Source organism: Corvus kubaryi, unplaced genomic scaffold (assembly GCF_017639235.1).
Source record: "Corvus kubaryi isolate FWS band 111438036 unplaced genomic scaffold, C.kubaryi_AGA036_p1.0 37398, whole genome shotgun sequence".
NCBI classification, from domain to species: domain Eukaryota; kingdom Metazoa; phylum Chordata; class Aves; order Passeriformes; family Corvidae; genus Corvus; species Corvus kubaryi.
In genome coordinates, this window is record NW_024581137.1 from 55,917,943 (window position 1) to 55,945,384 (window position 27,442).

General features: G+C 40.8%; 1 protein-coding gene across 9 annotated transcripts in view; it reads left to right on the forward strand.

Moving 5' to 3' along the window:
* The window catches only part of ADCYAP1R1 (ADCYAP receptor type I), a 144,566-nt gene that overhangs the window by 63,565 nt on the left and 53,559 nt on the right, over positions 1-27,442 (forward strand). For all 9 annotated transcript variants that reach the window (XM_042043073.1, XM_042043072.1, XM_042043076.1 and 6 more), the window contains one exon: positions 20,646-20,753. In XM_042043073.1, the coding sequence (XP_041899007.1) occupies positions 20,646-20,753 (108 nt within the window). The remainder of the gene's footprint in view (positions 1-20,645; positions 20,754-27,442) is intronic.

Below are 27,442 nucleotides of genomic sequence, written 5' to 3' on the forward strand. Positions count from 1 at the left end.
GTAGGGCCATGTGGAGTGTGTAGGGCCATGTGGAGTGTGTAGGGCCACAGGTGCATACTGCATCACCTGGGCACAGCTCTGCCATGGATTTCCCGCATAGGATAGATATGGATTCTTCAGTCTCTGCCATGAGAATCTTAACCTCAAGCCTTACAAGTTCTTATTCACCACTTCATCTCCAGGAACAGAATTTGTCTTTCTGGATTTTAGTGAGTAACACCTCAGTTCTCTGTCCTAAACGAAGTCTGAACCCTTTAGAGCCGTGGCTCCTTCCTAAGAGCTATTCCTTTCCAGCTCCTCTGGGTTCCTGACATTTGTGGATAAATTGTTCTCTGGAACAGCCTTTTTCTCTCTCCCCTCACTCAGGAGGGAGGCCAGAGGACGAGTTAAGCCCTGTGGACTCTCTAAGCTGGTTAAAGCTTAGGTGAGGTGATCATCAGCCTGGGGATGGTCAGGGAAGATGACTCAGAGAAAAAGGTGTAAAAATTGCTGTAATGGGGCAGAAATTTCTATTATGTCCTTGGGCAGCAGGAACACACTGTGATGGTTTAAACAAGGACTGCCACCTTTGCAAGCCCTGCTGATAAATCTGAGTTTAATCATCTTCTCAGCATTTGCTGGACTTCCATTCAGGAAAGAAGGGAAGGAAAAGTACTGGAATTTAATATCTACAGCTCTGAAAACACCATTAGCTGTGAAACACATGTATGAGCCACTATTCCCATCCCATAGTATATTCATGTGATAATTCCCACCTGGTTCTTTCAAAACCATTACTTTTGTCATCTCCAGAATTGCCAGGAAGTCCTTCTATAATGGGCAAGGAACATAAGTTAAAAGAAAATGAAATGTGAATTAGAATTTGCCCAGGCAGCTGGGTACAATAATGACTCGGGTAAGATGAGTTTCTGGGAACTAGATTGAATAAAAGTTTAGTCATTGAAAAATGAGGGTTAAGGTTACATTTTAAAATAATTGAGGCTGAAAAACAGCAACCATTAACAAATTTGGGAAATGAAAATATATGGCCATTTCATATTGTTCTGTTCAACAGAACATTGTTTCAGAAGTATTGGTACTTAAACTGAATTAGGGATAAAAGCAAAGAAATGATAAAATTCAAGATAAAAAGCTAAAACTGAAATTTCCTTTCTGCCTGTCCAACTCTCTGTTTTCTTGTCAGACAAAATGAAGGAAAAACTCTGACTTAATTGAAAAGAATGGGATTTTTGTGAGTGTGTATTTAAAAATAAAATATCCATTATTTACACAGTTCCACCTGTGAGTTCCTTGTTTCTATGGTGACGTTCAGTTCATTAAATCCTCTCTTTTCTTTGGTCCAGACTTAAATATTATGAAGAAGACCACTCTAACCATCTAGTTCATGGTGTACATGGTGATCTAGAGCAAAGGGGGCAGTTTCTTTCCAGTATATGCAGAGATTATTAAACTGTGAGGGTTTGCCCCACACATTGTTTACCTTCAGGGGATTTTTGTTTGTGTTTTGTTTATTTTTGCTTGGTTGGTTGGTTGATTTGGGGTTTTTAATGAACATTTTCAAATACACAGCATAGCAGATGCAACCTGGCCTAGTGTAAAGTGTCCCTACCCATGGTGGGGGTGAATGAGGTGATCTTTAAGGTCCGTTCCAACACAAACCGTCCCATTATTCCATGATTTTAGATGCCTTTGCAATTGGTTTTACCTGTGGGGCAGAGGTACAATTCTAATTCACGTTGCCCCAAGCAGTTGTGAGCTGCACATGTAGTTGCAATCATGTTCTACCAGGCCACTGCAGTTAAAAAATGAATGATGAGAAGCAGCAAAAGTTACCCAATTAATGAGTGATGGTTTCATCTGTCAGTATCAGCAGAGTCGTGAGCAGCTGGAAGCTGTGACAACACTCACTCATTGAGTTTTTTAGCATCTGTACTACCATAGCTAAAAAAAAATTCCCAAAAAAGCTATTAAGGAGTCATCTGAATTATAAGTGAGCGATAATTGATAAGTGGCGTGTGATGGTCAACTCCTCTGAAACCAGTGCTCCATCCCAGCAGGCAGCAGCTGCACTCTGTTGGAGTGCTGAAACAAAAAAAGTGTTTCCTTGCATGGAGCTTGTGTTTTCATAAAGGTCCTGCAAACGTGTTACGCTTCTGTAAAAATGAGTGAGTCAGGTGTCAGACAACTGGATCTTTCTTTAAAAGGGAATTCAGTGAAAATGCTCTTTTGTTCCTATTCCCATGGCGTGTTCTGTGGCTGGCTGCTGGATGTTTTGACAAAGCAAGGCTTTCTTGCTGCTTCAGACTGTTTGTGTCCCTGAGAAAACACAGCAGTGAGAGAGAAAGCTCGATCCTTGCTGGAGGCAATGGCACAGTTGACTGGTTTCTAGGATCTTTATGTCCAGTGATGAAACATGGAGAAGGCAGCACTGATGGACTTTGGATTTCTCCTCACTGGCAATGATTACATTTCAGAGAAACCCTGGATGAGCCCTAGACTTTGCCTGTAAATTGCTTTCTAGTGTCCAATAAGCTCCTGAAGCAAGAGAAATAGGAAATTACGTTGGAGATTTTTAGGACCAGATGCAGGTGCAGGTGTATTCCTTAGGGTATCAAGACATTCTGTCACGGGGCCTAGAGAAGAATCATGTCTACCCAGATTGGAAACTCAATGCCCTGAAGCATCTCAGGTTGCAGTAAAACCTTACCTTTGTTAAAACAAATTAAATCCTCAGAGTCAAAATACCTGACATTGCTTCCTAAAAACCCCATGTCCGGTCTAAGTCAGTCACCCTGGCTCCCTGAATAACCAGTGATGGAAAACAGAAGACCAGTGCAGATCATTGCCCAGAGACACCTTCATTTTATCCCTGGAATTACTTTCAAAGCTTCAGTAAATACATTGACTTCATGGACTGGAGTGGAATGGGGAGACACTGAAGATGTAGTTGAAGATGTCTCTAACCATTGCAGCAGATTTGATCTAGATGATCTTTCAAGGCCTCTTCCAACCCAAACCATTCCATGATTCTAGGAATCTTTGTGAAAAGAGATAGGCATTTCCAGAGAATCAGTGATGTTTCCTAAGAAAATCCACCAAAAAATAAAAAATTGAGGAAGTTTTGTTTGCTGGAGGATGTTAACCAAGCTATGAAAAAATGCACTGGTTGTAGACACGAAAAAACCCACATTCCTTAAGTGAATAATTCTGAGCATTTGTTTGTAACAGAGAAACCGCAGGATTACTGCACACCACATCCAGGAAATTTGGTTGTTTTAGTCAAATTACCCAAAGGCAAGGAGAGAACAGTACAGCAACAATTTATGATCCCTGCTTGAGCTTAAAAAAGCCTAAAAGGATGTAAAAGATACTGGCACGTGTTAATATAGACTAAATACAGATTTTGATCCTTTCCTTAATTCTTCAGCTTTGAGTTTCTGCAGCTGAATAATTAATTAAATATGGCCAGTGAGTATAAGAGGATCTGCCAACACAGACTGAAATTAGGACTCTGGGTGGTGTTAAGGGCACGTTTATCCCCCTGGTGTGATGGGAAATCTGCAATATTTGCCCATTCCCGCTGTGCCCTGCAATAGCTCCGCATTTGTAATGATGTTCCCCATTGCTGGTGACAACGACAATCAGGATCCTCCTTCCTTCTGGCTTTGTGTTGGGCAGGAGCCCAAGAAGGAGCAGAGTCACTGCAGCAGAGGCTCAGTGTGTGACACTGGTTTGTCAACAGCTGGCAGGGCTGGGGCTTGGACTCGGTGATCCTTGTGGGTCCCTTCCAACTCAGGATTTTCTGTGATTCTGTGAGTTTTCCTCACAGAACTTGAGGTTTCTGTGCCTTAGGTGTTTTCAGCTTGGCTGTTGTCCCAAAGCTGCCTTCCCAGTCAAAGGAAAAAAGCTGGATTTTTGAGGGAATGATTCATGAGATGCATTTCAAACATCTGCTTTCCAGTGAGAGACACTGTTCTCCAGGATTGCCTGTTCCTGTCTATTCCCACAAAAACTTTGAGGGCCATTCAAATGTAGATATTGGCAGGGGTCAGTTAAATCCCACTCTGGAAAGCAAATTTGCCAGGTGCTGCTTCCTTTGTTCACGGGAAGGTTGCCTGTACTCAAGACAACTGATAGGAGAACAGTAAAGGTGATGGGAGCAAGAAAGGGCTGGAAGAAATTCTGATGGCTTTCTGTTCATAACTTTGATTGGAAGACTTTTCTGTACCCACTTAAGAATCACCTTTTCACCAGCACTTCGGTTTCTGGAGGAACATTCTGACATTTCATTTAAAATCACTCCTTTTGCTATTTGCCGGTATTGTAGGATCACTTGGAAAGTTCTAGTCGTGAACAAAATTGTATTAGACACTAGACTCAAGAAAGTCTTCTTAGCCTCTTCTTACCATGAAATGTTTTTTTTTTCTTATGAGATTTCTGATATTCTCACAGAGGTGGCCAATGCTTAAAACTGCCCAACTGCACAAGTTCATTTCTTGTTGCAGCCTCTTCTGTGCTTCATCCACTACTTCTTAATACACCTCACAAACTTAAGCCAAGATCTTCATTACAGGGAACTGCCTACTCAATAATACATGCAGCTGAATAAGTGTAATAATTTGGACTCCTGACAGGCTTTGCATATTGATTTTTCCTCAGCAAAATAAAACTGAAGCACAGTAAGTTAAATCATCTTCAGATGGAGCAAGTTATGGTGCTCCAACAAGTTTTTAACTGTTCTGTCTGCTAAGTGGTAGAAAAGTCTCTATTTACTTATCTCAGCATGGCAAAAACAAGATAATTCAGCCCTATTTACCCTCTAAAGCAGCAGCACAAAGTCACTTACATTGATACATTCCATGCCCACAGCAGGGGAATTGAAATTAAATGATCTTTAAGGTCCTTTCCAACCCAAACCATTCCATGTAACACCTTAAATATCAGCTCCCTGAGCCCTTACTGAGCTTTATTTTTTTCCGCAAAGTTCTTGGCCTTTTCCACCACTGGACTAACAAGGCAGGAGGAATTGCAGCTCCAGTCTTCATTGTATTTTTTTTAGTTTCTGTGCAAAGGGGGATGAGGGTGGGGAAGGGAGATCCTTGGCTTTACCCATGAGCTGCTATCCAGCACTGCTGGCTCAGACTGGACATGGTAGTTTGCTGCTGGAAAAAGGGAGGGAATGAAAAATGTGCAATTCCTTCCCCAAATTCCTCACAAGAAAAAGAGGGAACAGGAAAGTACAAAGGGAGAATTCTCTCATGTAACTTTTCCGGCCCTTTGTAACAGAAAAGAAAAAAGAACTCATGTTTTGGTTTGGGGATCATAAAGTTTAATATGTGGCAATAGTTCCTTGCAGAGAGGAGAATTTTGCATTCTGTGCTAGAAAACAAATTAACTTGGCCTGTGCTGTTTTGTTTCCCAGCTTGAGATTTCATTTTCTAATATGAGTTCCACCACAGAAACAAGTTACTCTTTGGTGCAGGAATTCTTTAGCAATGTCACTCTTGAGTTTAAAGGTGAAATTAATCTCCCTTTAGCTGGCTGAAAGCAGAGTATTTGCTTAAAGTGGACGTGTAGGCTCTTCTATGAAAAAAGAAAAATTAAATAAAAAAGAGGAAAGAGTTGATTTGACCAGCCTATCTTTTATAACTATTTTAAGATAATATATGAATTTAAGGCACTTCAGAAGTAAGATAGAAGACCTTCTGCCCTGTTGATGTGTCATCTGTTTTTCCTTCATTTCCTATCGACAGGAATGTTGAACGTTGGAGTCCATTTTTTTTCCCAGTATAACCATTATTCCTGCAAAACAGTTGGAAAGGAACAGAATCTAGAAAACTTGCCAATAAGATTTCAAATCGATCTGTTCAAATAAATGTTCTTTCCTTCTCTTTGCCTTCCTGAATTTTGCTCCCGGATGCCATGAAGACTCACGATTTTGACGGCTCAATGAATGTATAATGTCTCATAAATTATTTACAGACAAATCAAAGTAATTACCTGTCTCTTGCACAACATTGTAAACATGGAGTTTAGAGGCATTTTTGGTTTTAACTTGAATATTTTTGAGCCTCAAGCCATGTGGAAATACCCCAAAAACCTCACTTCCCAGGTAATAAAATATTTATAGCTACGACCAGCTTGCTTTTTTAAAAGGATTTTTGATGAGACACACTTTTAAAATTTTGATGCTTCTTTAAGCAAGCACATTTTTTACCAAAATAAGAGCAGCCAATCGCCAGCTGGCAGTGGAAGGGTTCTGCTGTCAGCACCAAGAACAGGTGGAATTCTGCTGCTCTCAATCCCATCTCAACTCCCACTGAATCCAACAGGCATTTTTGGCATGTTTTTCAGTGAACTGTACTGGGCTCCGTATTTAGGGAAAAAATGCCCCCCTTGGGGAACAATTGCATCACTGGATGTTAGACATCTAAATTATTGGCTAAATTAGCTGGCGAGTCTCCCAAGACTCCTTGTAGAGTTGATAGATACAGAGATTTACATCCAGTTTGCATATTAAAAAAACCTAAATTAAGGTGCCTTAATATGCAAGCTGAGTCCCACTGAAGGCACATCCATAATCTCAGAGAGCTGAGCTGCCTATTTCACTTCCCAGCCCTGGAATTCCTCTTTTTTTCAGTGTTCATAGACATTTTTTTACTTTTCCGGTTGGTGTTTTTGTTGTTGGGTCGTTTTGGGTTTTTTTGGTGTTTTTTTGTTTAGTGTTTTGTTTGGTGGGTTGGGGTTTTTTGGTTTTGTTTTTTGGGTTGGTTTTTTTTTGTTGTTGTTGTTTTAGTTTTTGGGTTTTGGTGCATTTTGGTTTGGTTTTTTGCGGGTTTTTTCATTGGTTTAAACCAAATGGGAACCTTACCCAAATAGTTGGACATGGGTTAAACAGCATCGTTTTCACCCTTCAGGAGCAGATAGTTGAGCCTTGTGGACAAGCACCTGCAGATGCTTTTCTTATTGATCCTTTTCCTTGCCTTTCTGATTACCCTAAAAGCCATTTCAGACTTCCATGGCAGCTTCCACTTTTGGTAATCAGGCCATACATCTCCTGCTCTCCCAGCTGCTGGCATCGATTGGTTTGTGTCCTTCTGCAGAAAGACAAATTGAAGGGAGCAGAGTGAAACAACACAAGTACAAATCACAACCCAAACAAAAGGCAAGGCTGGAAGGATCCATCACTGAGTGACCTGGCTGAAGAAATTGCTGGACACAGAAGTCAGTGAACAAGGAAATGCTTTAGAGGAGAAAAAACAATTATTAGAGTGTGTAATGAGTATGCCCAAGCCATATGCCAAGAGCAAAGCCAAACTGAAATAATGAACACAAACAATTAATAAAATGTGCTGAAGGATTGTTGGGCATATTTTAAGAACTTACCTCATCCTTATTCCCAAGACAGGAAAGGACTTGAGTCTGCTCCAGATTTTTGGCCATAAAAAATAATGATTAATGTAATTCCACCCCTTCTCTGCTAACCTGCAAACTGCCCGAACCAGCACCCACTGTTACCATAACTGAATAATCCTGGACAGAATTAAATAGAGTGCTCCCAGTCAGCAGGGCTATTCCGTAATTGTCTTCATGCAGGACACACCAGAATCGCTGATCTGTTTCCCATTATTCCACTGGATTGAGAGCTCATAAAGAGATTTTCCAGTGGTGTGGTTACAGCAGCTGAGCATTCCTGCTCACATGAAGAAGATTTCTCACTTGGGTTATAAACTGAGTGGGTTTTGTGTGCTTCCTAATTTTTCTTCTACCAGCATCTCAGACTGTGGACTATCTGCAGATATCTGTAAATATAAACCTATACTCTCTACCTGCATAAATGCACACCTTCAGCTATAAAAACTTACATCTAACTGGGGTTTACATCAGGATTTAATTTTAAATCAGCTAAATAACATCTGTTCATTTGTAGAATATCAGGAAGGAATTTATCATTGTCTTATTATTATTGTCTGACACTGATGTTATTGCCATCCCTGCAAGTCAGAATTTCTCAAGTGACTGAAACATAAAGAAGTTTCTGGGTCTTTATTACTCAAGCACACAGAATTGTGCCCTGTAATACTTTTCTTTTTTCATGCTTTTTCCAGCTAATAAAAATGTCACAGACAATGAGAACTCCCCAAATTCCTTTTAGATATTTTAGTTATGGTTTATTTTGCCTGGGTGCAAAGAAGGATCTATGTGAACTCCATAGGTCCCTTTAGGTGTATTTTCCATTTCTCCATAATGATTCTACATTCCAATAAAGGAATATTGGTTAAAGTTATGCAAATTTTCATTGTTATTTATTACTTCAGATAGGAGGATAATTACCTGCCCGCACATATTGGTGAGAAAAACTACGGAGCAATTTCCATCCTACTTGATCTTTAACTCTTTCTAATAGGAAGAGGGGGAGAAGGAATAATAATATGCTTACCTAATTTTCATTTCTTTTTTAACCCACCTCTAAACTTTCTAAACCACTTAATCTCTGACTTATAGCAGCTTTAGACATGGAGAAACTAATTCTCTATTTTGGAATTAACTCCTTATGTACAGGTGAGAATGTGCAGACTTTTTTTTCACAAATATGGTTAAAATCCACATTCTTTCCAAAATACTTCTTCCTTCAGTGATTCCATCAATGGCCTTTATGGAGGCAGTGACTAACCCATCAGTGTTGGAGGTTTGATCCATATCTCTGTATGTTCTTGGTGTTACTGGTCCTGTAAATTGATCATAAATTGTCAAGTCCTCTTGGCAGCCACTTCCATTTCTTCCTGTATCCTGCCAGCCTTTAGACCAAGAAAGCCAGACCCATCACACTCCTTGTGATCCAAAGACAAGCAAAGAAGAATTATCTTGTCTCGAATTATTCAGATTTTGCATTAACACAACTGTAATTTTTGGGTCTTCCTGTGGTTTTCTGGGCATTTTCACCTAAGGCATTTCCCCTACCTAAACATCAGAAATACTTCTCACATCCTCTCCTCTGCTGTTTATTACCATTTCCAGTAATCCCAGTGAGGCTGGATCACATTTAATTTGCAGTGTTATTTTTTTTTTTCCACTCTCTGAATACATTGTGGGCACTCAGAGAAGTTCAATATGGAAGAGGAGACAGCGTTTGTTAAACTCTGACATCGTGTTCCTGTTCAGGAGCGTGAAGTGCAGCACATGAACATCCCCCCTCACAGGGGATGGATATTGATAACGGATTTATTTCCTTTGTTTCCTCCACTAGACCATAAGGTCCCACGAGCTCTAATAAGGAATTGTTTGACTCACCACTGGAACAATTTCCAGGACAGATTATGGAATTTGCACGCTGGAAGAAATTAAGTTATTTAATTCAGTCATTTCTCATCCTCCGAAGGTTTGAAGGAGTAAACAAGGAACAAATTCCTCTCAGGAGTGTCCCCACTGGCGTCACTCTGCTTACATCAGGAATGAATTTGGCCCAAGATCTGTTCTAAGTTATCTTCTACATTTTCCACTGAGATAATTCTATTTATAAAAACCAGAAAAGCAGAAAATGGGCAGCAGGAGTTGGAATATGAAGGGGCAGCTTGATTTTACAACTTTGGCTCTGGAGAACATTTAGATTTCAGTGTCACCATTTATTGCAGTTTGTTTGGTGTTGTTTTCCAGCTGTAAAAAAGAGCAGAAAATCTTCTGACACCCAGAGCTACCCTGAAACAAAAACAGTAATAATTTGTAAATTCCTTTTGAGGGATCTTAATAGATGTGTACCACAATTTAATATAATTTCTGAAATTATCAATTATATAGACTTGAGGTCGGTTGCTCTTTTCAGTTGTTTATTGCCTGCCTGTTTTCTTTGGTCTGTTTATCCTTTTAGAAACAAGTCAAAATTCCTGACAAATGTTATTGAGTGGGCAATTATTAATCTCAGGCTTTGCCTGAATAATTCCCGTTGAAAATCTTGGGATTTTTTAAGGCTCATCCTCAGATACAGTTTCAAGGTTAGTGCCTGATTTTAGTCCCACTCCAGTGCTGTTGTGAGATTAGTTAGAAATGAACAAATCAAAAGAAGATGTTATCATTTTTTTTTCTTTTGAGACAGAAAAGATTTGAAGCTGTGAATTTATTATTGTGAATCCTCAAGGCTCAAGAGACCTGCTGTTAAATTTTCTCCTCATCTTCTTCCATGCAATTAAATCCTGTCTCCATTTTCAAAGGAATTCAGACTCCAAAATACCAAAAAGACAGTCTGAAAAAATGTCCACTTTCTCTGTCTCCATGGCAACTGTTTATCCCAGAGATCTTTCCAGATGTCTTCTTCACAGGCCCATAAATATCATAATGGGCCAAATATTACTCTGAGGGTAGCAAAAGTGACAATGAACTGTTCAGCTCTCCAGCTTGGGAAGATTTTTTACCTTTTTAGCCGTAGCTGAAAGCCAGGTTCACTGTGAGGCCCATTAATACTTGTGGGAGAAATATATTAAATATATAGAATATTTTATATGTATGTATTTATCTCTATCCAGCTACTTCAACACCACAACCAGTTGCAGGTTTAGGTAGTATTAATGAAACTATTCACAAAGACAGGCCACAGCTGATACTGCTCCACCCTGCTGTCCTTAGTCAATCCCTTTTTATGGCCAGGCTGTGGCTAGCCCTTGGGACAGGATGTGACCAAGGGAGGTGAGGCTGTGTGGAAGAGCAACACATCTTTATGGTTATTAATCCATCTTCTCAAACTCTGTCTTAAGTCTGCAGCTTTCAGCCAGGGTTTTTTATGATGCCCTTCCCAGAAATTACTCTGAGCCTATGTAAAGATTAAAACTTGTGGCAGTGTGATGCATGAGAAGCCTGCTAGGCACGGATGGAGCAGCTCCCTTTCCCCATCTGTCTCAGCCTGGAGAATTAATGAAAGAGTTGATAAAGTGCAGGATGTCGTCTCCTTCCCCTCAGAAAGGAGGGAAGTGAGTCAGAACTGGTGCTGAGGGAGAATGATGATGTTTTGGCTGCCCCAAAAATAAAGGAAGAGAGGGGGACCAGGTGGTGCCAGGCAAAGCTGCCTCCAGCAGCTCCCCATGGTCTCCCACATCCCAAGTCCTGAGCAGTGCCGGATCATCTGCAGCTGATGAGCTTGGCACTGCCTCGGCTGCTGGCAGCTTGGAAGTGTCATCCTGTCCTCCAGCAGTGATGGAATAAAACATCTCCCAATTTTTTCAGAAATTTTTTTAGTAATTCACAGAGTCTCCCTGCCTCCAGAACAGCGAAGTGGTGCCTTTCTCACAGAGGAGTAGCCAATCCTTTTCATTATATTTAAAGCAGGTTTAAAAAAAACAACGGCCCTGCTCAATTTCCCAGCTTATTGGCTTTTTACTCTCCTGCCTAATTAGACAAAGAAATGTTCCCAAGATTTTGCCAAATTGAAGTTTCCCTTAAAAACTCTTCAAAGCTCACCTAAGGCCAACTGGCTGGCAGCACTTGAAAGGTTCTGGAGATTCTCTTGGATGAGGTTTTGTTGGCAGGTATCAATGCAAGAGCAGCAGTAAGTGTGAGCTTAGAAATAAATACCCTGTGGCTGCAAGAACTAAACAGCTTTAAAAGTAGAAAAAGAATTTGCATTTCTCTGATTATAAATAACAGCTCCTGTAATTTAAAAGCTGATCTTTGCCATGTATAAAATCTATAAGGAAAAAAAGTTATAAAATGCAGCATACTTCATTAGTATAATAAATTTTGAAAAATATTATATATGATGTATAAATTTTTATATATTTAATATATATGATATAATACTTATGTAAACTATTCAATATGTAATTATATAAAATATTTACTTCATATAATTACGATAAGAATATACAACAAATGTGTATTTATAATAACAATATATGCTAAATTTATCATGAAGTCATATTATTTTAATTGTAAAATATTTATTTTATAAAAATAATGTCCTATATAATCCAACATTCCAATCAAAAAACTCAGTGTTTTGGGTGCTTTCCCTTTGAGGTTTTAATGTGATCTATTACTAACTCAGTACGTTAGAAGTGGAATATCTCAAATAACTTTCTCTAATTTTCTCTTTGATTAATTAAGCTGATATTTTTAAGAGTTGTCTGCTAACAGTGCTGCACTTAGATCTCTGAAAATGTCATGAAGAAAACAACTCACTTTAGTGATAATGCTGCCCCAGTAGAAAGTCCTCTGATCGTTTATAAGTCTCCTTACATAAAGAATGGACTCTAAATAATCCTAATATAGTCCTGAGTAACTTTATACTGGGGCAGCAGCTGCCTAAGGAAAGGTGATGGGAAATTTTGGGGTGGGTCAAGTGCTGGTGAGTTGCATCCCAGTTTATTGTTCTTCATGTACCACTCTGGCAGAGAAACTTGGACTGTGACTGTGGAATTCCTCCGATTCCTGCTGGTTTAAACCTAAAATTAGGGTTTCTCTCATTGCCTTTTCTAATCAGGGGGAGAAAATACGCATCTCCAGGTAGTAATTTATCTTAGAACACGTTGCCCAGAGAAGCTGTGGCTGCCCCTGGATCCTTGGAAGTGTCCAAGGCCAGGTTGGACGGGGCTTGGAGCAGCCTGGGATAGTGGGAGGTGTCCCTGCTCATGGCAGGGGGTTGGAATGAGGTGATCTTGAAGGTCTGTTCCAACCCAAACCAATCAGTGGTTCTGTGATAATTAGAAACCTTCTAGCAGTGCCCTCCACAGTTGTCTGTTTTATTTTGTGCACTGTAAAAGAAATGCAGAACTTCCCTTAGAATTACACATAAAATCTTTATACTGGTGAGGTGAATGAACAGCAGGTTAGACAGCACAAGGTGCATCTCTGGGCAGCAACAGCAATTCTTGGATAGAAAAACTACTTCTTGGTGTAATAACTGGGCCAAATGACCAGATGAAAGAACAATAGACTTCGTTCTCATAATTCCAAAATTTGTCAGGAACTGGTAGAGGAGAAAAAGACTTTCTCTCTTTTATAACTTATTCTGAAATTTCAGTTGATATTATATTTCTACTCGGTTATGGTCTGGACTTCCAAAAGAAACTAAAGAATCACAGAACTCCAGAATGGTTTGGGTTGGAAGAGACCTTAAAGCTCAATTTCTTCCAACCCCCTGCCATGGGCAGGGACACCTTCCACTATTCCAGGTTGCTCCAAGCCCCATCCAACCTGGCCTTGGACACTTCCAGGGATCCAGGAGCAGCCACAGCTGCTCTGGGCCCCCTGTGCCAGTGTCCCACAGTAAAGAATTTCTAGCACCTTATCTATCCCCGCCCTCTGGCAGTGGGAAGCCATTCGCTGTGTCCTGTCACCCCATACTTTTTCCTAAGTCCCTCTCCAGCTCTCCTGGAGCCCCTTTAGGCCTTGGAAGGGGCTCTGAAGTCTCCCTGGAGCCTTCTCTTCTCCAGCTGGACACCCCCAGCTCTCCCAGCCTGGCTCCAGAGCAGAGGGGCTCCAGCCCTCGAAGCGTCTCTGTGGCCTCCTCTGGATTCATTCCAACAGCTCCACATCTTTCCTATGCTGGAGGTGGGATCTCACCAGAGCAGAGCAGAGCAGAGCTGCAGAATCCCCTCCCTTGTCCTGCTGCCCACCCTGATTTTGGAGCACAGTTGGCTCTCTGGGCTGGGACTGCACAGTTCTGGGTCTGGCAGAGTTCCAGGGTTGGTGCCCAACTCCAAACACCTCCAGAAACACCATTTCTGGGACAGGAACTTCTCCAAGACACCTGCACTTTGAAATGTCAATTACTTTTGAAAACCATATCCCCATACTCAGGCCACGCTCAAGCCCTTATTTATTTTGGTATTTACCTGGATTTATAAAGGAACAGAGAACTCCTATCTCATATTCCCCTCTCTCTGAAAGGCTTTATATGTAGTGTGCCCTTTAGAAGTTATTGTGCACCACATAATTCACTTTAATATGCTGCTTTGTTACATTGCGTTTCCTTTGATATTACTCTCCTGAAGGCAATACAACCTTGAAGGTGATATTTTAAACCAATAAATGAGGAGAGGAACCGAAAATCAAATGCAATGCTGTAGGCCAGAAGGGTGGATTTTCATCTCAGGCCTTTATTTCCCTACATGAAAAATACAGAAGTTTAACATTTATGTAATTACATTTTTTCTTGATTTGCCAAGGGAACAAATTTTATGCAAATTCTTGTCTGTTCCCTCCTGTCTGTGTATGAATCCATAAATTCCATTGCCCATCACTCTTTTACTCCTTAGTTCAGTCCCCCATGTATGAAAATGGCATGCTGGATACAAGAAAAATATCAAAATAGTAATTTTCATAGAGAAGGAGACAGGGAGGAGTTACATGCTTTGTTTAGGGGAGGGAATGAGTAAACAGAGAGTTACTACAGGGGTTTGCTATCCAAAAAAATATCCCTGCTTTGCACCTTCTCTTGCCAAAAAGTTGTCAGGGATGAGAGGAAGCATTTTGCACTGGGGCAGGATAAGGACATTGGAGGATTTTGTGGAAACTGGAAAGAGGATTTTAATATAGAGAGTGTGAGTAGAGAGGAGATTGTGATAGAGGCACCATAAACAGGACATAAATCTGCAAAAACCATAAGAAAATAGGACACAAATCTACCAAAAAGAGGGGTTTCTACACAGTCTTGGTGACACAATGGCTCTGTGTTGGTGGAAGATAACAGGCTCTGTCCTCAGCTGATGTAAAATAAGGTCCATTCCTTCAACTCTGTGAACTTCACCTATGGGGCTGCCTAAAATCTGGATTTATATCTACCCACTAGCAAACTGTGACTCTCAAGACAGCCCTAGACAGAGGAGAAAAGGAATATAAGCAACTGATGCCTAAATGTCTTAAGCTTTTTTATAGATTTCTAACTTTTTAGATTTTTAATATATGTCTGTAGAATTTCTAGCACTTTCTTGCACTTTAGAACAGTAGTTACCCTTTCTCACACATTATGTCTCCTTCTTGAAATTCTATTTAGTCTTAGGGACACTTTCCACCAGACCAGGTTGCTCCAAGCTCCCACTCTTCCATGGATGGGACATCCATCACTTCTGTGGGCAACCTGTTCTGAGATAAATTATCACCTGGAGATGCTTATTTTTCTTCTCCTGATTAGAAAAAAGCAACGAGAGAAAGCCTAATTTTAGGTTTTCCTTTCAAGAAAAGGATTTCTAACAAGGACACCCTGTTTTGCAGCAGCACGTGGGAGACATAAGATAGAGGGTTAAGAACCTCTTGGAGGGACTCCAGTGGGGCAGGGTGGGTTACCAGGACAACCAGAATCCTGATGTGGCCACCTAAAAACAGAGACTCGACAGGAATAAGGGAATAAAGGTAGGTATTTATTTGAAGGGCCTTCAAAGGTACCCCTGGGCAGGCCGAAGGCTGCACACGAGATGGACCCCAGGTCACGAGTTCTTCACACTTTTATAGGTTGGGTTCATTTGCATATCAGGGTTAATTCTCCAATTAAAGCTTCAGTTAATGATGTAATTTCCCTAAGTTTACCCCCCTTCCCAAGATGTTGGTTTATACTTTTTGGGCCTAGGACGGTCTGGGTGTCCTTGCAGAGCAGGCCCAGAGAGGCTTTGTTGTGTCTGCCCAGCACAGAGAGCAGAGGTTAACAGGCTACAAGGAACTTCAGAGTCACACACCAGGCAGTGCAGGATTTGAAAATATAAAAGTTAAAACCTAAGGCATCAATGGGATGCAATTTCTAGATATCTTAATTAATTAAACTTATAAAAATTGTGAAAATCCAATGCCAGGTATGCTCACAGGGGTATTTTGTGCACCTGAAAGCTTTCATTAAAAGACTGCTCTTTATGTTGTCAATCCTAATATTGTTTGGAGGGTTTTTCTTCCGATTCCAGGCAACAGGACCATGAGCAATTTCAGAAGAGCTGTTTATCACTGCTCTCCTGCCAGCATGACTTGCTTTGGGGATTTTTTTGATTTTTTTTTCTCTTGGTGCTTGTCCAGAAATTTCAGGCAAGCAGGAGCCTTTTAGCTGCCAGGAGTAGCAGGTTAGGGAGAGTGTGAAAGGAAGGACGGGAACAAGGCTTGTGAGGACCTCCATGGAGGCAGGACGACTAGAAAGGTATTAGTGCTGGGTATAATTTAAAAAATGCATCAGAAGATTCTGCAAAGATAAATAATTGTAGTTTCCTTGTTAATAGATATGGCCTTTCTCTGAAAGAGCTGGTTTTTTTTCAGTGTCTGCCAAGTCAGATCCATCCTCAGGTGTGTGAGGCACCTCCCTCAGCTTCAACAGTGTGGAATTTAAACTTGGGTGTCATGGGTTTCACATGAAATTCATAGAAAATCCACAATATAAAATCCACAGTCTCAAATTCACATACAAATTCATATAAATTTCACATAAACATTGTGCTTCAGCTAAAAGCACTCAGTTTTTTGAAGAAAAGTACAAAGTGGATCCAGTCACAGGGAGCTCACAGTCTATACATTAATTTTATTTCCCTTCTACAAGTAGAAGCTTGAGGCAGAGATATGGGGACTGATCATGAGGGCTTTTAATAGCAGCCACTGTGGCTTGCACTGTGTTCCTCAGAGACATGTCCCAGCCCTCAGCTGGACTCCTTTTCTCAGGATTGGGAAGTCTCTAAGGGACACTGTGGAGCCACTGGTGATCCCTCTGCCCAGAGAACAGAGTTGGTTCATGGCTACCCCAAAAGACCACACAGACCCTTCAGGGAATACAAACTTGTAAAAAACATTTCAAAGGCAGCTGTCTAAGTTAAGCTTTTTCATACCCTCCTTCTACTGAGTGTAGTCTGTGAGGAGATGCAAGTTCTCTTTACAGGGTGGTTCACCACCGGTGCCACCTTAAAATGGGATTATTCCTGTCTGGAAAGTCTCCCTCCCAGAGCTACAGAGGAATCTTTGCTTTGCTGAATAGGCCAAAGGGTGAGGCTTGGACATCCAAAGTTGAACTAATCTGGTCTTAACCTATAGTGGCATGACGAGTTTGTGTTTCCTCAGAACTCAGCAGCAAGGAATAAGGGCTCCCAAAGGATCATCCATCCCTCAAAGGAGAGGAGTGAGTAAGTGGAAGCATTTCTCTGCCCATCCTATGAGAAGGACAGAAGCACTTACCCAGGACCAGATGCCAAGTTTTGCACCACTTCTGTTACCTGGGATGAATCCCACAGTGTTCACCAAACAGGAATTCCAGCTGCAGGGTGCAGTGCAGACATGGGAAGGGAAGGCAGGATTTGTGCTTTCTGGAAACAGCTTTGGGTTGTGCCAGGGGAGGTCTAGATTGGATATTGGGGGAAATTTCTTCGCTGGCAGGGTGGTCAAGCATTGGAACAGGCTGCCCAAGGAAGTGGTGGAATCACCATCCCTGAAAGTGTTCAGAAAACATGTGGATGTGGCACTTGGGGACAGGGTTTAGTGATGGACTTGGCAGTGCTGGTTTGATGTCCTGAGGCGGTTTTTCCAACCTTAATGACTCTGTAAATCTGTGATTGTTTTGTTTCCAAAACCATCCATCAGCAAAACCACTTTCTGCAATTTTTTTTTCATTCTGTCCCATGTGAAATCTTACTCTTTAAAACCATTCCTTGTTAATACTGATTCCTAAGGAATGATGAAAATTTAGGAAAATTTGTCCCCTTGAAGCTGCACCTTGCATTGTCTGAGCCACCTCTTTCCAAGCCTGCCTGGGCATCCCTACGTCACTGGGCAGTGGGGACATTGGCCAGTGCCAGAGGAGACCCTGCTGGGCAGTTTCACACTCAAGTCACTTTGATTTCCGTGGGCAGATTTCACCCAGCAGGGATTCCTGGCTGTAGCATGGTTTACAAATGCAGGGAGATTGTGCACGCTGGCCTTTATTCCATTTAATTTTTTTTATTGTTGTTGTCATCCTTTTTTTTGCTTCAGGTTGTTTGTTTCAAATATAGTTTTCCAAGTGGGATCAGACAATGTTCTTATTGATGGGGAAATCTTACAATCTCCATCTCTCCCCTATTTTAAAGTAAATTACTTGACTTGCTGGTTCTCTCTCCCTCTCTCTCAATGTCAGCACACCGATGTTTTCTAACACAATGAACTTGTAATATCGTTTTAAATGGGGTTGGTTTTTATCTCAGCATGGTATTACCAGAAAATCAGCCACCTGCTACAACTGAATTTCATCCACACTGCCATGGGATGTTTATGCTGTGGCTGTTTCTGTTCAGCAGCCTGAGGATTTCCTTGTATTTCTCTGCTTTGCAGTATCCCTTGCTGTCCCAGTGTTTGAAAGACAACAATGTTGAAAAAATAGTAAGGAATAAGGAAGTTTTTCCTATTCCTATTCAACCCAGTTAATTCAAGCACGGCCAACAGGTGTTTCTCCAAAGATCTCATTAACCACTGATTATCTCCAGCATCTCTTGTAAGCAAATGGCTCATTAACATGGATGTTCACACATAATTTACTTTTGTAGACAGTGCCATACTTCAGTGACCTATAAACCTGTTGCTGCACATTCTGAGATGAACATGGAAAATGCAATTCCTCTGCGTGGACAGGCACAAGCTATCAAAGACAATAAAATCTAATAGCACTCAATGTGGTCTTGATTTCCATCTTTAGTACATAAACAGTATCATAAAATCGTGGAATCACACAATATCCTGAGCTGGAAGGGACCCACAAGGATCATCCAGTCCAACTCCTGGCCCTGCACAGGACACCTCAATATCCCCACCATGTGCCTGAGAGATTCCAAACCTTTCAAACCCCAGTTTTTGAGACTTTTCGAAATGTTCTAGTGAATTACAGCACTCATGGGATGAGATCCTCATCTGGCAAAGGAAACAATCTGGGGTAGGAGTGGGAAAAGAGAGGAGAAGGAGCAAGTGTAAAGGATTCCTTTATTTTTAGCCAGCTCCTGTGAAGATTTAATTTTTGCAGTAATTTTGTATTTTGGTGGGTCTGGCGAGGCTGAGGGATTTTATGCAATAGGGTCAGGATTTTACGTGTTTATTAATTTATATTAAGTGATCTGATACAACATCCTTTAGTTTGAAAGAATATTTCCCAACTACTTGTGCTATGCCATCACTGTGATGTGTAAAATGTTGTTATTACGATGTTGAACATCAAAACAACAACATTGTTTGATGCTGACCTAATTCCTCAAACACCAGCTCACTCAGAACTGCTCTACTCACCACACGTGGTTCTCTCAGCCTTGTATTTTTGTGAGAAAACGTAGGACTTGGAAAAAAGGCCCCAATTCCAGTCCTGAGAACATTCCTCCTCCACTGATGGGGATCTGCTGCTATCCCCAGAGCTGATGGAGCCCACACAGCTTTTACAAGTTCATCACCCACATCTCGTTATACTGGACTTGTGCTGGGAGGAAAGGAACACTTGGATGTATTATCTGCTTTTCCTGAAGGTTTTATTTCCCTTGGCATGCAGTCGAAGAGAGAATTTTGACAGACAACCTCATAGAAAGTCATGGATCTGGAGGGGTTTTTTCAGATGATAGGATTATTTGCTCAATCTCAACATCAAATGCAAATAAGCAGTGGAAATATTTAGGTTTAGTTCTTTCTTTTCCTGCTGAGGCAGAAGATGATTTCTATTTGAGATTCCTTCACTAAGTCTTTTTTTTTTTTTTTAACAGCAGGAAATTTGAGAGATTGCTCTGAGTTTTTGTGTACACTGGATAAGCCTTCTAGGTTTGTGGTGGTTTGCAGAATTACAGGAAGATTTATTCTTCTTAAAAGCCAGTTTTTCACATCTCTGGCACAGAGACCAGAAAGAAGCTGGAGCTGGGTTCTTTTACTGTGTTTACAATAAATTTACAATTAATTTTTCTTACATCCCAAGAGAAGACAACTCCCACCCACAGTCCCATCACCTCCTCTTTCTGCCTTCATGTAGCAGGAAATTGGGATTTTTTACCACTCAGACCCTTACTCCAAAGTTTGTTACCTGAAGCCTCATCTTTGAACTGTTATTAAAGGCCTGAATCCATCCTTAGCTTATGCAAGAAATCGTTAGAGGCCAAAAAAATCCTCTTTTGGCATTGTGAGTTTATATTCTCTAGAGCAACGACTGCAGTAAAAACAATGAATGATGTTAGGACAGTTCTTTGGTAAGGAAGGACATTTTTTTTAGAGAATAAGCAGGATGGAAGAGTTTGTCTCACACGTCCACAGAAATGGCTGCAGGATGAAGCAGAAATGAGCAAGTTTCCAAACTTTCACAAGGATTAAAGCCAACAGAAATTCAAAGACTTTAATCAAAGATATGGTCCATAAATCTTTCTTTTTAAATTAACCCAGCATTTCTGAAAGATAACTAAATAGCAGCAGGTTTCATACTCACGAGAAAATTTGTTTCTGGTGTGTTGGAGTGATTTAATTGGGACTAAGGAATGTCATCTTCTGTGGGAGCAGAGGCTGGCCATTACTGTGTGATGCTACTATGGATTTTGTGCTATTCCTATGAATGAAAAATATTTTTGTCCCAGGGAAATTGACACTGTTGATTATTCTAAACAAGAACATTTTTATTTCTAGAAGGAAGAACCAACCACAAAGCTCAATAACAGTGTGAGGAAAGGGATGGATTTCCACCACTCACATATTTTATCCCTCCTTCTCTTCCACAGGCTGCCCAGGAATGTGGGACAATATCACATGCTGGAAACCTGCAAGTGTGGGCGAAATTGTCTTTGTCAAGTGTCCTGCACTGTTCAGATTTATCATCTCTGAAGATGGTAAAGTATTTTCTCTTTGTTCTTTGCCTCTGCCTGGTAAAGCCTCATAGCCAGCATGAGTGTAAAACCTCACTTAGATCCTCAGGATAAAGGGAGATCAAAAACTCTGCAACTGGGCTCTAGTTATAAATAAATTGCAGAAAACCAGGATATTTGTGTGTAGATACGTGTGTGAGCACAGGGTGGGAGGGAAGGTGTGAAAAAAGCCTTCATAGACTACACAACGTGAAAATATCACAAATTTTAACTCCTGAAGGGAATCTTCTGCCCTTGGGTCTGACTGAATTCAGTGGGGACCCCAATCTGTGTTTGGGTCTTGGGTAACACAGTTGGGATCTATTTTAGCAAATAATTAAAACTTAGAGCAGCTTCTGCTTGTGCTGAAGGAGAACATAGGCTTGAGATGACCAATGTGAGGAGCTCCCATGCTGGGGGTCAAGGAAAGAGTTAAAGATTTCTGGAGGGAAGCAGATGTTCCATCACACTTTTTTTGTGGGCTGTAGAAATGAGACATAAACATCCTTCAGGCCCTGTGCTGCTAATTAACACTGATTGGTCCATTTGCTCCCAGCACCCACCACGCCCTGCAGATCCCTTAATTAGCACTGTCCTTTGAGGGACAAGTTCATCACTGTCCCCCAGGATCCTTTTTCCCAAAGTTTATGTTACCAATTAATTATTCATTTACAGCCTTGAGTCCAAAATCTGCTTTTTCAGCATCGCCACACACAGAGCACCATTTCTGGGAGAGAGTGTTTCATACTCAGCTCCAGGAACGCTGAAATCCTTCCTTTTAATACATCCATTCCAAGGTGTCCAGGCACAGGCATCACCTATGTCACCTAACCCATGTCCCACTTTATAAACAAGATTAACTCAATTTGACCTGGTCCATAAACAGAAATATTTTTCATTTATTTAAATTAAATTATTTAAATAAAAATAATTAGGTTTTTTATTGTATTTCTTTATTACACTTATTTAAACCAACATTTTATTTAAATAAAATCAGAAATTTTATTGTATTTATTATATTGACTGCTTCCATTTATTTAAATAAAGATGTTATTTATTTACGTTAAATTATTTAAATAAAAATGATAAAAATTGTTTACTTTAAAAAAGTGTTTCTTTAAATAAAAATAATAGAGCCTTTAAAGGAACAATTAAAAAAAAATACATACATACATATATACATATATGTAAGCTCTATTTATGTTTTTATTTATTCATAGGCATATTTATTTTACCTATGTCAAATAAAAGGCTGAAATAACATTTTTAAATAATTTTCCCAGGATTTACAGACCTCCTCACACACTGTACTTCCCTCTTGGCCTGTAACAGTGTGGCCCTAAGGGAGGAATATTCCATCCAGTGGAAACATATGTCCCATTCCTTTATCTCCTCACGGGATCCCCAATAAAAGTGACAGCTGTTACCTCGTGTAGGGCTGGGTTTGAGGGGTTTTGGGACATCTGTTCAGTAGGAACAAACCCAAGATTCATAATTCATTAGATAAACAAATAAACATTTAATCTGGAGTAGCTGGAAATCTCGGCAGATGTGGCTGGGATTGCGCTGCTGACCCCAAGGTGGAATTATCAACATCCCAAAGCACTCTCCTGGGTGAATCAGCATCGGCTTTCCCATCATTGCTGCTAATTTTAATTAGCCAAGTGTATTTGTTTCAATGAGGGTTTAATGAAAAAAGTCACATTTTATGATGGTTCCCTAAATAAAGGGTTATTAGCGAACTAGAATGTTTCTAAGACACGGATAATCACATTTTAGGGATTGTTAAGGTGTCCTCTGGCTGCTGCTCTGTTTCTAGAATATGGAGCTAGGCTGGACATGAACACTAATATTTATTCATAGTAAAATCAGTCCTAGTACAGCAACGTTTTTATATGACCACAGATCATTTTTACAAACACAGCAATAACTTGAAATTATATTTTTTTAAATCTTGTGCTCTGAAGCATCTGTAGGTACAATGTAATCACAGGGGAATCATGGGATGTGCTGATCTTTAGGAGTGGATAGGAAATACCTTATTTGGCTTTGGATATTTAAATTTATATGTGAAAGTCTGAAGAGATCACATGGATTTCTCGTTCAGTGGATAGAAATCAATGGGCACTTGTAGAGATGCCTTCTCTGACCCCTCTCAAATGCTTCTCTTGAGGTGAATGAAGTCACTGCAGAGGCTGCTCATTTTATGAATTTCTGAAAGGAATCTGACTGCCTTTACTTGGATGTCTGATTTCCATATGGAGTAAAATGGGAAAAAAATAAAAGAGACTACAAAAGAAAAATTAACTAACTAAGCTGTCATCTGGAGTGATGCTTTTTGGAAAAATTAGCTGTGTATTTGCTAAAAGTACCAGCTGTTGCTGGTTTTTATCTGCTCTGCTTTAACCTTCACTGCAGTGGAACCAAGGAGTAATGTTCGAGCTGCTGTCAACATCATGCAGAAAGTCCAAAGTAAAATTCTGAGTTCTTGGCAACCCTGCCTTCTAAAATTCCATTTCACCTCTCTGATCGTCCAAAATCACCAGAATTTTTCATTCCTTTCAGATGCAGACTGTGAACGAAAACATAATTCTCAAAGTCTCTCCCCTGGAGATTCCATTTCTCCAGTGGAAAAAGCTTATTAGTTCCTGAGTCTTTTCTCATCTTGTAAATTAGGGATTGCAGTGGCTTTCCTTCTAGATACTTCCCAAAAATTCACTTGATTTCCTCTTCCACATGGATTTCTTTGATTGATATCCCTCAATCGTTATTTCCACCAGGAGCTCTCACTTCCGTGACCTCTCTGTTGCATGTTACAATTTCTCCAGTGCCTTCCCAGCACAGGCCCCAGAGACACCCACTCCACAACAGGATATATTTAAAGCATTCTAAGGCATCTTTGCAGAGGTAAAAAGAAGAAAACCGTGTCAAGCTGTGGTGTTACCTCTCAGCAGGACATAGCAAGACCTGGAGATGGCCCTAACACACTGATCTGCACTCCCAGCTGGAGAATTTTCTCTGTTTTGTTCTTTTTTCCCTTCTTATTTTTTTTCCTGACAGAGGTGACACTTCCTGGCAATGGAAACCTACAGAAGCAAAGTCTGTGCTTTTTTCTGCTTTTCATTGTGGAGCTGAAATATTCTGGAACCTATAAACCCACCCAAATGGACCACGGAATGAAAATCAATAACGGTCAGAAATGAGCGTGTTTTTAGGTCTTTGATTTGCAGTAAAAAAAAATACAAATTGTACTAGACAGTTTCTGGGCATTGGCATATGCTCCGCATTTGGAAAATGCTTTCATTCACAAATCCAAATGATAAATATGAGCAGCTCTTACTGAATCTTCCAGCAATTTCATTTATCTGGTGCTCAGTTCAGGACACTCCCTGCTACATTTACCACAAAATATGGTTTTCCCATGTACAACAGGGAAAATGCTCCTAATTTTTACCAAAGGCATAAAACTTATCCTACATTGGTACCAGGATTAAGGGTTCCTAATTAAAATCCAATAGAATAAAGAATGTAATCGGGTATTAGAGAGTTTAAGAGGGAATTACATCCTATGCTCACATTTCTGAACCAAGCTCTTTGGCTTGTTGCTTCTCTTGGTTGAACACAATCAGTGCTCAGGCAACGAGCTCTGTTATCCCAAGAAGTTGGAAATAGTTGGTCACTGATCCCATTTAAACCACAGGGAAACACTCAAGTACTTCGCTGTACTAATTAATTGATTAATTGATTCTGTAAGAACCCGAAGCCTCATAAGTGCTGCACTAGAGGTGCCACGGGTGGACAGCGGGATTTACGAACACAGGGTTAATTGGATTTGGGAAGCAGTCTGTGCCCGAGGTTAGATGTTATCCCTCATCAGTTAGAATAAGATGACAAGAGAAGAGTTAATGAGAGGGGAAGTGATGCTCCATCTTCATTTTGTGTCGTTCTGGAGAGACAGTCCTGGTAAAGCCTTTAAAAACCCCCAAACTGGGAGAAAAGACAAGAAAAGTCCTTGACTTCCCAAAGTGAAAGCTGGTGACAATATTTGCAAGTTACAAGTTCTATTAGTTTGGGTTTTGTATTGGTAGTTTTTTATTTAGACAGGAAGAAAAGGTGACTGTTAAAGGTCAGGGCCCTTCTAGACACCAAAATGTCCCTGGAAGATTGTGCGCTTATTTTCTGCTGAGGTAAAAGACTCAGGGTTTTGTTGCTACTGCTGAAATTAAGGTCAGCATTGCTGCAGAGTGAAATTGGAAATGGCATTTGCCTGTCAAAACAGCAAAAGGTCAGTGCAAAGGTCCGGATTTCTCTTCAAGGATATCTTGCCTGGATGAGTGTTCCAACATCCTGCTTGAAAACCAAGGGAAGGAAAACCCTGTAAGCAAGGAGCTGTCTCTGGAAAACACATATGACCCGTCCCATAGCAGTCTCATCATGGGAACAATAATGAGCCATTGGAGCTTGTTTATATTTATTTATTGAAGCAACCAGGGCTCTGAAATGCATGTTTCATCCTTAATTTTATGTAAGATCCTACATAGCATTCACAAGCAAGTTGAATGCAAAAGTATCTGTTTTATGTATAAACCATAAATGTATGTGCATATATAATGGCACTTGATAGATAACAGGTCATTTCCAGGTGGTTTTCATCCCTGGCCTTTGCAGAGGCAGTAAAGCCATGGGATTGCTCCAGCTTTTTCCAAAGAGAGGAGGACAAGCTATAACTAAGCCTCCTCGGTCACAGCATCACAAAGTCCGTCTGCAATGCAGAGAGAAATGGGAGGAAAACACTGTCATCAAAGGATAGCAACTGGATCTACTTTTCTAATCAAGTAGCTGAGGCCTCTCAGATGTTTTCTAGCAGAAAAAAAAAAAAAAGACATTTTGTGGCCTTTCCCACCAAATTATGGGGACTCTGTGCCTCTGATACTCAAACGGGCAGCATGAGCAAGAGCATTTCAGCTAAAGATCAAGTCCTTGGTTCTCTGCAAGGGGACATTCTGCCGTGGCCAGGGGAAAGCTGTAACACAGCTCAAGACCTTTGTCAATGACCTGAGAGCTAATTTGGCCTTGGGAAAAAAAAAATCATGCACTTTGGGAAGAATGCAAGGGTGGAAGATGCTGAGAGCTGCTGAGTGGTTTGGAGAACACTTGGACTGCAAAAGGATGCAGATTGAATTGTAGGTGCAACATGGGCAGATCCTTCAACCTTTCTTAATTGTCTTTGCTCCTCTTGACCCAAATGATTGGGAATGGAGTTTCAGGCAATTGCAGGATTGTAGGTGTGGTGGGCACACATTCATTCTTACCTTTAAGCAAGAGATTTAATTTGCTTTCTTCTCGAGGAGTCATTTCAGGACCGATAATCTTTTTTTTTCTTATTTTTTCCTGGTACTTGTTTGAAAAGCATTTGATTTTCTCTCAAATACGATCCCTGCCCTCTTCAGAGCTAGGAGACTCTCCAAAAGCAATTGCATTGATCCTGCACTCTGATGGATGCTCCTGTGACAGCCAGACTCAGAGGAAGGACTCACATAAGGTTTAGATGATGCTTAGTTGCTATGGTGACCTCAGTCCACTTCTAGTTTCACATCCTTTAACAGGAAAGAGGAAGAAAAGAATAAAGCCATGATTTCCCTTAGATGTTATTGATCATATCTGTGCATCAGTCCTACCTTAGCCAGCCCTGTGTGCTCTGGCCTTTCTCTTCTCCATATGGGACCTCACTGGAATTCTCCCATGATTTCCAGGCATGATTCACTGGGTCTTCTTGTCCCTGTGCCCTGAAAGTAAACTGGGATATAGGAAGAAATTAATTATATAGCAGTTCTGTCCCTGCCTTTACTGCAATGTCTTGCACAAACCACTGGGTAACAAAGAGTTTGCAGAAGTTCCTCTCATGGTAGGACAGGTATCTAAACCCAAGCACCCTCTGCAAGTGCCAGTCTCTCTGCCCTTATGGGAGAAGGCTTCAAAACCAGGTGAACTTATCTTCAGGTAGATAAAGTGGATGGAATGAGTTTGCCCCCCAGGATCAGTTACTCAGATGTCCTTAGGCACCAGTTCCTATTCAAACACACAAATATGAACCCTTGATTATCCTCTGCCCCAGTTTTCTTGTTTTCTAATTTTGTGTGAGCATTATGTTCACAAATCCCTTTGTCAAGGCAAACAGTGATATACAATAAATGGTAGAATAAGAGAATCCCAGAATGGGTTGGGTTGGAAGGAACCTTAAAAATTTTCTTATTCCAGCTCTACTGCCATGGGCAGGGACACCTCCCACTATCCCAGGCTGCTCCAAGCCCCGTCCAACCTGGCCTTGGACACTTCCAGGGATCCAGGGGCAGCCACAGCTTCTCTGGGCACCCTGTGCCAGGGCCTCCCCACCCTCACATGGAAGAATTCTTCCTAATATCCCACCTAACCCTGCCCTCTGGCAGTGGGAAGTCATTCCCCCATGTCCTGTCACCTCCTGCCCCAGTATAAATGACTTTTAATCTGTAATTTAAAGTATTGGCTATAGAGCATGAGGCTGGAGACTCCCAACCCCCTGGAAATAGTTGTGGGAAGCACTTAGCACAGGGAAAGGTGTGTGAACCTGTAGGGCCATGTACTCTGTGACCTCGCCGGCCTGCTACATCCTACAGATCCTGCTAATGAAACTGCAA